This window comes from Hyperolius riggenbachi, chromosome 11 (genome assembly GCF_040937935.1).
Source record: "Hyperolius riggenbachi isolate aHypRig1 chromosome 11, aHypRig1.pri, whole genome shotgun sequence".
Classification (NCBI taxonomy): domain Eukaryota; kingdom Metazoa; phylum Chordata; class Amphibia; order Anura; family Hyperoliidae; genus Hyperolius; species Hyperolius riggenbachi.
This window is the reverse complement of record NC_090656.1, coordinates 100,002,452-100,014,562: the sequence shown is the minus strand read 5'-3', so window position 1 is coordinate 100,014,562 and position 12,111 is coordinate 100,002,452. Positions and strand designations below refer to the sequence as shown.

Genomic DNA, 12,111 nt, shown 5'->3' with positions numbered 1-12,111 from the left:
TTTGTGTTATGTTCTGTTGCCTTACCTTTTTCTTTTTTCTTTTCTTTTTCATGTATTTGGTTTTTTTTTTCCCGCAAATGTGTTTTTAGTCAAAAACATATAATAACAGAAGAGCTGTTTATTTCTGTTCACCCTGGGTTAGAGATCGGTGTCTTCATGTCAGAAGTCATGTCCTATGCCAATACAAGGAAAAGAAACACAGCTTCATCAAAACATAAACATATCACTAAAAAGCATGGAAAGAATTTAGAAGATAAAATCAGTCCATTTAAAGGAAGCTGCAGGGGAGTCTGTGCCAGCTACTATAACGCTACACTGAGTACAAAATTACAAAATCCATTTCAGTGGAATTTTTTTAATAGTTATTGCTGCAGTTTGGTATAATTTGTCATAGAGTGAGCCACAAATAAATAAATAAATGGATTGACTGTTATGTTTACAGAAAATACTCCCCCCAATATAAAATAAAATCCCCCTCCCCTTAAAGAGAGTCTGAAGCGAGAATAAATCTCGCTTCAGACCTCATAGTTAGCAGGGGCATGTGTGCCCCTGCTAAAACGCCGCTATCCCTCGGCTTAATGGGGGTCCCTTCACCCCCAAATCCCCTCGGTGCAGCGGGGGAGCGCTTCCTGATTGGGGCAGGGCTAACCGCCGCAGCCCTGCCCCACGCGCGTCTGTCAGACGCGTATCTCCGCCTCTCCCCCGCCCCTCTCAGTCTTCCTTCACTGAGAGGGGTGGGGGAGAGGCGGCGATGCACGTCTGATAGACGCAACTGGAGGCAGGGCTGCAGCCGTTAGCCCTGCCTCCAGGAAGAAGAAGATTTACGACCAACTTGCGACCAAGTCTTGCGGGGTGGGTTTGGGGGTGAAGGGACCCCCGTTTAGCCGTGGGATAGCGGTGTTTTAGCAGGGGCACACATGCCCCTGCTAACTATGAGCTCTGAAGCGAGATTTTTTCTCGCTTCAGAGTCTCTTTAAAGGGAACCTGGAGGGATAGACATACAGTATAAGGGTTTGTTTGTTTTTTTCTACCTTGAAAATGCCAGTTGCCCTGCCCTCCTGCTAATGAGTTTGGGACACATACTGTATGTTGCTAGTAGTAGTCAGTGTGCAGTCAGAACTGATCTGCATACTTACTTGTTCAGGGTAAGTGGCTCACAGTGTTCAGGGACTGCATCTGGCAGTTATGCAGATTTGTGCAATCTCTACACAGCATGTGGTATGGATGTGCAGAAATCCCCAAACTACTGCACTATCTTGCACATCAGTAGATGTGTCTGGTTGTATTGAAACTGATAGCAAACCATACATGCACGTGTCCGTTTCCCTATAAATTGTCAGACATTGAATCACTCTTCACTTACAGCAGTTATTAAATAAAGGAGCAGCAGCTATGCATTACAATGTTTTGGGGTTTCTTTTTTTGTTTTGTTTTTTACATCATCCATATGTGCACAGTGTGTGTCAATTTTCACATTTCATGCAGCAACTTTAGAGACATTTGCTTTGGAAAAATCAGTCACATGACTCAGAGATCTTTGCACAAAGTATGGACCTGCCATGAAAATAGAAATTGCTTACCCAGCAAAGAGCCATCGCCTGACTTCACCCACTCCCTCCCTCCGTTCTCTCCCATAGAAGGAGGAGTTCCCATACACCAATTGATTGGAGTCAGTGGCAAAGCAGTAGAGGGTGCAGAGGTTGCGACTGCATCGGGGCCATTTGGCCAGAGGGGCCCCAAGGGGCCTTCCCTCAACCACAATATTAGCTCTCTATTGGTCCTGTGCTGGTAATATTCACTTCTATAGATGCTTTGAATAGCAGTAATCATTATCAAACTGCTCCCCATCCCCTTCTTGCAACTTTGACACTGTGGTTGTCCTTGGCATGTTTCGGTGCGCCATATCAATTGTTATGTATAGAGTGCTTGGGGGGCCCTAATGTAAAACTTGCACTGGGGCCCAAAGCTCCTTAGCTATGCCACTGATTGGAGTGGGTGTGTTTTACATTGTGTGTATGTTACTGATCAGATGGTTAAGCCCTTGACAAATGGCATGTAGCTCGAAACGTTGTACTCACTTGTGCTGTATCACCACTTTTAGAACAATATAAATACAATTTTGAGAACGAGTTGAGTCCGGATTGGGTCTCTTGCATGCGGTTTGCATGACATTGGAGGCTTGATGGACCTCTTGACATAATTTGTGCCCCCCCCCCTACATACACTGGTGATGTTCTGAGGCCCGTGGATACCTTATCATGTTTCATTCCAAGGAGTAGTTTGGCCATGTCAGCTTTGTGCTCACACAGAGTAAGTGTATCAGTGCTCTTACAGGTAAAGACTAGCTTTTGACCTCTTCTGGCTCCTCCCTGATTACCACATATGGGTGGTGATTTATTGAGGGAGGAGCTTGGATGGCTTTGGTTCTCTGAGGCAAGCGACATCTCACATTAGTACAGGAAGGAACTTTTGTTAATTCAACCAGTGAGGCAGTAGCAAAATAATAATGCTAAAATTGTTTATGTGCAATGCACAATACTTTGTACCTTGCAAGATAATGTTGGGTGCATACAGCTTTTGCATTATTTGCATAAGTTGTGATACACAATTTACATAATGCCTGGCCAATCAATCTTTTGTAAATAAACTCAGGTCACACATAGCATTAAAGAGGAGCGGTCATCCATACTATCTTAGAAAAAAACAAAAACATACCGGTATATAAGTAGATAAATACTTGCTTTACTTACATAACATATGCACTGTCCCGGTTTAGATTTTAGTGATTTTTCTACAGTAAAAAAGAGAAAATCCTTCTTAGTATTTCCCATTTTAACTGTAGCTATTTTGAAGTCAATCTTGATGTAATTTCCTCCCTTACTCTCCTCTTCCTGATTGTGTATGCATTGCCCACCTCCCACTATAGAAAGTGCATTGTCTCAGCATGAGAGATATTGGCCAATCAGAAAGGAACAGAGGTGTGGGAGGGTAAAACAGGAGGGAAAGAGGCTTCAGCTAATCAGGCTGAATTACTTAAGTCTGAGGGAGAAGTAGAGAAACAAAAAAGGACAACCCAGCATGACCTGCAACTTCCTTTGAGCGTACCAAATTTTGTGCGTACCAAATAAGAGTCAGGTAAAGTGGGGAATGATCATTTATTAACAAGAAAAGTAATAGTGATTTTAACTTTTGGATTGCCTGGTTAGCATCCTTATTACTCTAAAAATGCCCCTTTTTATTACCCAGCCGTGTTAAGCACTAATGCATTAGCTGAACCGACACCTTCCTGCGTCAAAACGAGCCCTAATCACCCCCAAACACTAGGGCAAAAATCCACGACTTTCTTGGTCGTGGATTTTGCTGCCCGGGGAGGCAGAGCTTTCAGCTGTAGCTCTGCCTCCATTCACGTCTATCTCCCACGGATCTCTGCCTCCTCTCCGCCCCTCTCAGTGAAGGAAGACTGAGAGGGGTGGGAGGAGGCGGAGATCTGCGGGAGATAGACGTGAATGGAGGCAGAGCTGCAGCTGAAAGCTCTGCCTCCAACAGGAAGGAGCCCTGCAATTTTCCTTGGGCATTTTGGGGTGATTAAAGCCTCATTTTGCCATGGGATTGCGGCGGTTCAGGTAATACATTAATGCTTAACACGGCTGGCTAATAAAAAGGGGCATTTTTGGAGGCTACAGAGTCTCTTTAAAGTGTACCCGAGGCGTTATATGACATGATGAAATAAACGTGTATGTACAGTACAAAACATTTAAAACGAGGCTTATTTACTTGTTTTGCTGCCTGAAAGTCTTGTCAGGGATATAGTAACCACCACTGATAAGCAAATTACAGCCATAAAAGTTTTCCTTGCAGAATATAACTTCTAAGGGGAAAGAGAGATAAAACACATGAACTATTGACCTTTTTCTAACTCTGGGACACTTAATAGGCTGTCACTGATTAGAGACAGTAAACAGTCAACCTACTTTGTAAATGTTTAAATATAAAAGAAAGCCATAGGGTACTTAAAAAGTTATTTTTAGGAGTAGGATAAATATAATTGGTTATCTCATCAGTTTATTTTCACCTCGGGTTCACTTTAAAACCTTCTTTATCTAGTAGAGTGGGGAAGTGATAGACTGTCTGTAAGTATTTTATAGCTACCTGTGTCCCAGTTGAGACATTCTTTTCATTTCTTGTCCCGTATATTTCCACAACGTTCCCATGTTTCCACAAAATGGGCAACAACTGTAATAAAACACTGAAAAACAATAGGCTTTCATTTCACTTTAAAGGCTATCAGAATGCATTATTCTATGGGGGTTTTGTATTGTTGCCAGCAGCTTACTGTATTACATGGTAGTACTATCCAGCTGCCACAGTCATTATCAGCTGAGATGATGACAAGAGTGTTCCATGATGGATTCTCCATGGCATGCAGAGTAAATAGCTACTTGGGGAATTTATGCGAGAGAGACATCTTTATCATGGGGCTACTGGTGGGTGAAGTCCACATTAAACCCTCCACTAAATGTAAGAAGTTAGTAGATATGGAGGAATAAATACACCAGTGTCCAGTCACAACTAAAATATCATGTTTCGATGGAACTGCTCCTTAACTAAATGTCCTATTCTTTTCTTCTTCCTGTTGCCTAGGTAAAAAGATACAGTATATACTGTAAGTACCATTTATGTCTGTGAAGGCTCGCATTTAGTTAGGTCATGGTATTACAAAAATAAATAAATAAGATTAAGGCCTCTTGCACACTACATGCGATTCAGATTTTTTTATATGATCCGATTTTTTATTCTGATTAAAAACGTAGCAGCATGCAGTACTTTTTTTAATCGGAATCAAAAATCGTATCATATAAAAATCGGAATCGCATGAAGTGTGCAAGAGGCCCAAGCTTTATTGAGGTAGATGCACAAACCCACTGTAAATTTTACGTGCACACATAGCAGTTATGTAAGCGATGTAAAAGTCATTGCGCAGATAGCACAGCTTGTGAAATGAATGCAACAAACTAGTTACTTGTGTAACATATGTCACATTATTTGTGCTATGCCCTTTTGTAGTTTGCATACACACTGGTAAAGTAAATGTGAGCTATGTGCGCTCAGCCAATCTCATGCTCTACGTGAGACCGACACTACTCAAATCTGTACTGAACTCAGCTGCTTGTCTCATTCATCTTTCTTCTTGCTCCTCCTCTGCTGCTCCTCTCTGTCAAGCTCTTCATTGACTACCAATTAAAACTCTTAACCCTAACCTACAAAGCTCTCCACAATCTCTTTCCCATATACATATCCTCACTTGTTTTTAGGTACCAACCTAATCGCAATCTCAGATCTGCACATGACCTTCTCTTGTCCTCCTCTAGTATTACCTCCTCGCATTCACGTTTACAACATTTTGTTTATGCATCACCCCTTCTCTGGAATGCCCTCCCACAGCACATCCGTCACTCTCCAACTTTTGCTATCTTTAAACCCTCCCTCAAAACTCACTTTTTCCGACAAGCATACTCTCTACCCTAGGCCATTTCCCCTTTGCCTTTAAGGATACCCGAAGTGACATGTGACATGATGAGATAGACATGTGTATGTACAGTGCCTAGCACACAAATAACTATGCTGTGTTCCTGTTTTTCTTTTTCTGCCTGAAAAAGTTAAATATCAGGTATTTAAGTGGCTGACTCAGTCCTGACTCAGAGAGGAAGTGAATACAGTGTGACCCTCACTGATAAGAAATTCCCCTATTTATCTCTTTCTTGCTCTCAGAAGCTATTTTCTGCTAGGAAAGTGTTTTATAGTTGGAATTTCTTATCAGTGAGGGTCACACTGTAGTCACTTCCTGTCTGAGTCAGGACTGAGTCAGCCACTTACATACCTGATATTTAACTCTTTCAGACAGAGAAAGAAAAAAAGGAACACAGCATAGTTATTTGAGTGCTAGGCACTGTACATACACATATCTATCTCATCATGTCACATGTCACTTCGTGTATCCTTTAAGGACAAGTTGCACTCCTACTAAATATCCTAAAAACACACAGCTTTTAGGTATGAATATTATATACTACTTTTTCCGTATAGTGGTTTATACCATTGTCTATATTATCATGTACGCCATGTTTGTTTTTTATTTTGTACAGCGCCATGGAATATGTTGGCGCTTTGTAAATCACTAATAATTATAATACTAGTTTTGTAAATCTTCCCATTGTCTGGTTGAAGCCATCTTGTAATTTCTATGGGCTAACAGCTACATTTCCATGCATGCAGTGGAATTTATGCTTTTTATCCATATGTAAGCCATCAAAAGTGATTTCTCTTATGTCCTGAATGTTTGCATATGTCTTCTTTGGATTTACTACTGTCAAAGGAAGTTCTCCAGAATCACTTTTTACAACATGCACATGAGCATTTGAAAGCTTTCTACAAACAAACAAAGATATACTGCTCCCTGGTGCAATAAAAGTCTTTTCCATGTAACAGCTGAACATGACAAGTACCTAAGGACCAAGGAGTAGATTTTCTGGAGTAGAACACTGGGAAGGGAACAGCTATTAGTAAATTGAAAAATGGGAAATATGGGAGGCAGAAGCCAAAGCAACAACCACAAGGTCTTGTGCTGTTCTCTTAAATAAACCTTTGCACAGTACAACTGCTGCAGTTCAGAAAGTTGACTTTACATCAATAAAATTCACCATAGTAGGGGGTGACACTGGAGTCTTGTGCAGCCGCCTGTGTCCGCTATCCCTGCATTCCCCCCAGCAATGAATGCAGAGTATTGCGGGAGTGGAAGGCCAGTAATGTCCGACCTTCTGTCACCACTCAGCTCTTCCTCTAGTGCCAGCATTGCTTTCTGCACTCGTAATCACATGATGCAGGAAGAGATGTCGGATGCTAGGCGGAGAGCTGAGCGGTGGCAGGAGGACACATAATGCTGCAGGTGAGATAACAGCATGCCTTCCTCTCGCACAATACTCTGCATCCATTGCCTCAGCTGGGGGAGCGGAGCACAGAAACACAACGGGGGACACTAACACCATCTGGGAAGGGAGGAAGGGGGGGAGGGAGGAAACACTAGACTACCAAGGAAACTTTATTTTTTGCATTTAATGCAACATGACAGACAGTATTGCATGGGAAGTAAGTTGTATTTTGACTATAGTTCTAATTTACAGGCTATATTCCTGTCTGTCACAGATCATTGGCAATGTATAATCATCACCCCAGCTACACCTGCTTCATCCACTGGGGAGTACTCACTGATAGTCTATTTCCAGTCTCTATGACAGGGTCTCTGTTCAGTTGACTATTTCTGTGCTGCAGGATTTTCCCATCAAGTCCACTGCAGAAACTCGCATGAATGTGACCATGACACCAGGCCCACTTTTCAGCCTATCTTCCGCTAAACTTTGACTTATTATTTAGTATTTCTATAGTGCTGACACAGGGGCGTAGCAATAGCCATAGCAGCCATAACAGCTGCTATGGGGCCCTGGAGAAAACCGGCTCAGGTGGTAGTTGACAGATTTAACTTTCTTGTGTTCCTCCTTGCTCACCTTAGCTCAGTGCCCATGGGCTATGAGCAGTGTAGATTACATGAGAATGTAAATAGCCCAGTTAACTCATATTCATTGGGTAGAGGCAAGTGACATTGCTCAAGAGTGCCTACATCTGATGGCCATATAAAAGTTTTGGTATGGGGCCCCATAGTCTTTAGCTGTGCCACTGTGCTGACATCTTCCAAAGCTTTTTACAAAGTACATAGTCATGCCGCTAACGGCTCATGACGGGCGTGAACAGGAAGTCAATCGATTGCGGTACTTTGTGCAGGAGTTGTCGGGGATCTTAAAGATCCGATCCATCGTGACAATTGTTACCCACGTCGCGAGATTGTGGAAACCATTGCTCTGAAAAATTGCTGTGAAACTCGCATAGTGGGAACGGACCATAAAGAACTGCAGAAGATGTCAGCACTACATAAATACATAATAACAAAAAAAATTACTTAAAGAGAACTAAAAGCCCTACAATGTACTTTGCGGATCAGTGAATAATGGCGCACAGCGCCTATGCATAAAAATGGCACCGCATTAAAAAGATACGCTTATCGCTATTTATCGTTAGTACTGCATAATAGAGATGTAGCGAACGGTTCCCGAACCGTTCGCTGGCGAACATCTCTGAAAGCATGGGGCTTTTACTACTTCCGGGTCGCTCTGACCCGGAGTAGTACGCCTGCGCTGCCTGGCAAAGTGCGTCCTAGATCGCACTCCTGTTGCCGGGCACTCTCTGCGCATGTGCGTGACGTCATGAACGACGTCACGCACATGCGCAGAGAGTGCCCGGCAACAGGAGCGCGATCTAGGACGCGCTTTGCCGGGCAGCGCAGGCGTACTACTCCGGGTCAGTGCGACCCGGAAGTAGTAAAAGCCCCAGAGATGTTCGCCGAGCGAACAGTTCGCAACATCTCTACTGCATAATAATGGCGCACAGGGAAAAAAGAAGAAAAACGGCACACAGTAACGTTATTTATCAATAGTGCCGCTCATATGCCAAACAGCAGACATTATTGTGCACAGTAACGTTATTTATCAATAGTGCCGTTTATATGCTAAACAGCAGATGTTATTGTGCACAGTAACGTTACATAGCTCCCTACATAAGCCAAACTGCAGAAGTTATTTAACTGCAAAACAGTGAATGGATTTAATGTAACACTGTCAAGGTTAGGGTTAGGCACCACCAGGGGAGATTTAGGGTTAGGCACCACCAGGGAGGTCTTAGGGTTAGGCACCACCAGGGGGGTGCTTAGGGTTAGGCACCACCAGAGGGGTGCTTAGGGTTAGGCACCACCAGGGGGGTGGTTAGGATTAGGCACCACCAGGGTGGTGGTTAGGGTTAGGCACCACCAGGGAGGTGGTTAGCGTTAGGCACTACCAGGGGGGTGGTTAGGGTTAGGCACCACCAGGGGGGTCTTAGGGTTAGGGATAGGTACAGAGAGGGTTCTGTGTGTTAACGCTAAATAGCAATAAGGCTTTAACGATAAATAGCGATAAGGCTTTAACGTTAAATAGCGATAAGCGTCAAACAGATTAGTGGCAACACCGTGCACCATTATTCGCAGGTGCCATTTTCAGATGGACCCGTACTTTGAAGTGTTTTTCAAAAAGGTTTTAGTTTCTTTTTAGTTTTTTACATGGTTTGGTATTTCTGAATCTCCTTAATTTATGTAAGCTGCACTACTGAGCTGCCACGAATACTGTCATGCTGAAGATCTTATACAGTTAAGCTGCCATTACGTTGTGTACAATGCATGAAAAATTAGTTGCGAAAAATATTGTACTTTTAATAAAATTATAAAAGTCTGTGCATTTTACTCATGTTTGTAACTAATTATTTTTTTACAGAACATGAGTACTGGGACTGTGACCTGAAGATCCCATCATTGTCCTATAAAGATGTCCTACACTGTGACCACACTGCTTACAAGTGGTTGTGCACTTTGAGAAAAGTGGGAATTGTGATGCTGGAAGGCGCTCCTGTCACACAAGGGGAGTTAGCAACACTTGGCAAGAGGATTGGATATATGAGACACACTTTTTACGGGTAAATATTGTAAGAATGCTGATTTGTAAGAATTGGGTAAGGAGGCTGAGTACAGATCTTTCCAATAGGTGCTAATTAGAAATATATGTTTTACCTGCACTGTAAAATAATGATCATTACCTGGCTGCCGATAGTGCTATCAGCAGCTTTCCATTATATTTTGTGTTAGACTTGTAAATACTTTCTAGTTCAAGAAGCCAAAACTGTACTTAGATCAAACAAACATCAATGGTTCAGCTGCTTATCAGCTGGAATACTGGCTGACTGTGGGCCGTACATTTTTGTCATATTTAACCAGTCTAGAGAAGAATTTATTATCAGAGTGGCTGATGCGTTTCCCTTATTAGCCGGTAGCTTTGCTTTGGAGATTATGTGCAGTTTCGCTCCTCATCTGTTTCAAGACTTGGAGCAACTTTAAAGAAAATATCTGAGAGATACTTTATTATTGCTTATGTATTATGGTGTCACTGGTGAGTCGAATGACTTCTCACCCTGCTGCCACTCAAATCCCTGGCGGCGCTAAATACTATTCCCCCTCCAAGTTGTAGCAACTCGGAGGGAGGCGTAATTCGGGGTTTGGCGATCGCCGGATCCCCAAATTACACTTGTGCGGGGTGTGTAGCAAAGCACAAGTGCTATGACGGCACTGAAATAACCTGCTTTGTTATTATCCTCCTCATTTTTGGGATTACATAAACTACTCCTGTGTTGTTTTCAAAAAGTGAGAAATATAAAAGTATGTATGTAGAACTCCAAGCATAAATGTAAAATACTTGAAATCTAGGTGTTTTGGGCTCTAGTTTAGATACAATGTTCATAATTTATATAATAGAATATTTTTTAAAAAATGTGCACTCATCTTCTTCTGCTGACCATGGCGAGGCCTCTTCTGAGTTGAATTTGTCCTGTCGGCTGCATGGTCTTGAACACCATGCTGCAGCTTGGGTTCAGGCTGCTGGCAATTTTGATATAGCCTAAGCCATCTTTATGTAGAGCAAGGATGTCAAACTCCAGTCCTCATGGGCCAAGGTCCTCACAGATTTTTGGCACAGCTAAAGTTAACTGATGGCACTAAATCAGGAAAAGTAAGGTTCGTCAAGTAGAAGAACAGGGTTTGAGAAGACGCCCAATGAAGATAAACTGTATGTATTATTACACTAAATAAATAAAAAAAAAAGAGGTGTCCTACCTCCTGGAAGGTTCAGCACCGGAGATAGAAAAGGATTTTTATTCAAGCACAATTATATGTTGACAGTGGGTTTCGTGGGTCCTTGCCCGGTTCCTCAGGTCAATAAAACAGGCAGATGCCTTCTTGTTGAACTACGTGGAGCGTGGGTGCCTCTATCAGACAGTTATTTCCCCATAGGCGTATACGGTGGTTGGAGTATATACACCCACACTTCTGTCTTTACTTCATACAACCTAACTGTACTGCACCATCAGGCTCCTGGTCTCCCCCTAATTTATAGCCATCAAGATTCCAATCCCAGGAATTTAAGTGACCTAAACTCCAAATATATCAAGTAGAAGGTATTTCTCAGTTTTTCAGTCCATCCCAAACACTGGTGTGAATATGGCGCTCAAGGACTGGAGTTCAACACCTGTGATGTAGAGCAACAATTCTAATTGAACAAATATAGTGCTGTCTAGATGCCTGCTACATAGTAAGACAATTATTATTATTATTATTTATTGTATTTATAAAGCGCCAACATATCACGCAGTGCTGGACAATAAATATATACAATGATACAAGGATGACATACATAGGGTTATACACATAGAACAAAGTTATACATGCAAATTGTACAAAATACATGATCATGCAATATGGGCTGGTTAGGTAGGCCCAGTAATACAAGTACAGGCTGTCATAGGACAGGAGCACATGATCCTGTAGATTACACTAGGGAGTGGAGGACCCTGCCAGAGGCTTACAATCTAAAGGGAGGGGTGGAAACACTAGGTGGGGCTGTTAAATATTCCTTAGAGAGTTACTGTGTGGTAGGAGGTGGGTAGGCCATCATAAAGAGGTGGGTTTTTTTAGGCTTGCTTGAATGTGTTGAAAGAGGGAGAAAGTCTGATGGGTGGTGGAAGGGCATTCCAGAGGGTGGGGGCAGCTCTTGAGAAATCCTGCAGGCGGGCATGGGAGTGTGAAATGCGTGGGGTGGTGAGGCGAAGGTCATTGGAGGAACAGAGGGGGCGACCTGGTGTATACTTGTGAACAAGCTCCGAGATGTAGGTAGGGCAGGTTTTGTGCACAGATTTATACGCCAGGCATAGAATATTGAAACTTATCCTGAAACGGAAAGGGGAGATGTGGATGCAGAGCGGTGCGAAGAATGGATGAGTCTTGCAGCCGCGTTCATCACTGATTGAAGGGGGGCAGTGCGTTTCAGGGGGAGACCAGAAAGGAGGGAGTTACAGTAATCAAGGCGGGAGATGATGAGGGCATGGATGAGCAGTTTGGTCGTGTCCGGGGTTAAGAAGGGGCGGATCTTG

At 42.8% G+C, this 12,111-nt stretch overlaps 1 protein-coding gene across 1 annotated transcript in view; it reads left to right on the top strand.

Annotated features, from left to right (window-relative positions):
* BBOX1 (gamma-butyrobetaine hydroxylase 1) overlaps window positions 1–12,111 on the top strand; it is a 181,316-nt gene that overhangs the window by 70,538 nt on the left and 98,667 nt on the right. Inside the window, exon 4 of the mRNA XM_068261512.1 lies at window positions 9,411–9,609. Coding sequence (XP_068117613.1) covers window positions 9,411–9,609 — 199 coding nt within the window. The remainder of the gene's footprint in view (window positions 1–9,410; window positions 9,610–12,111) is intronic.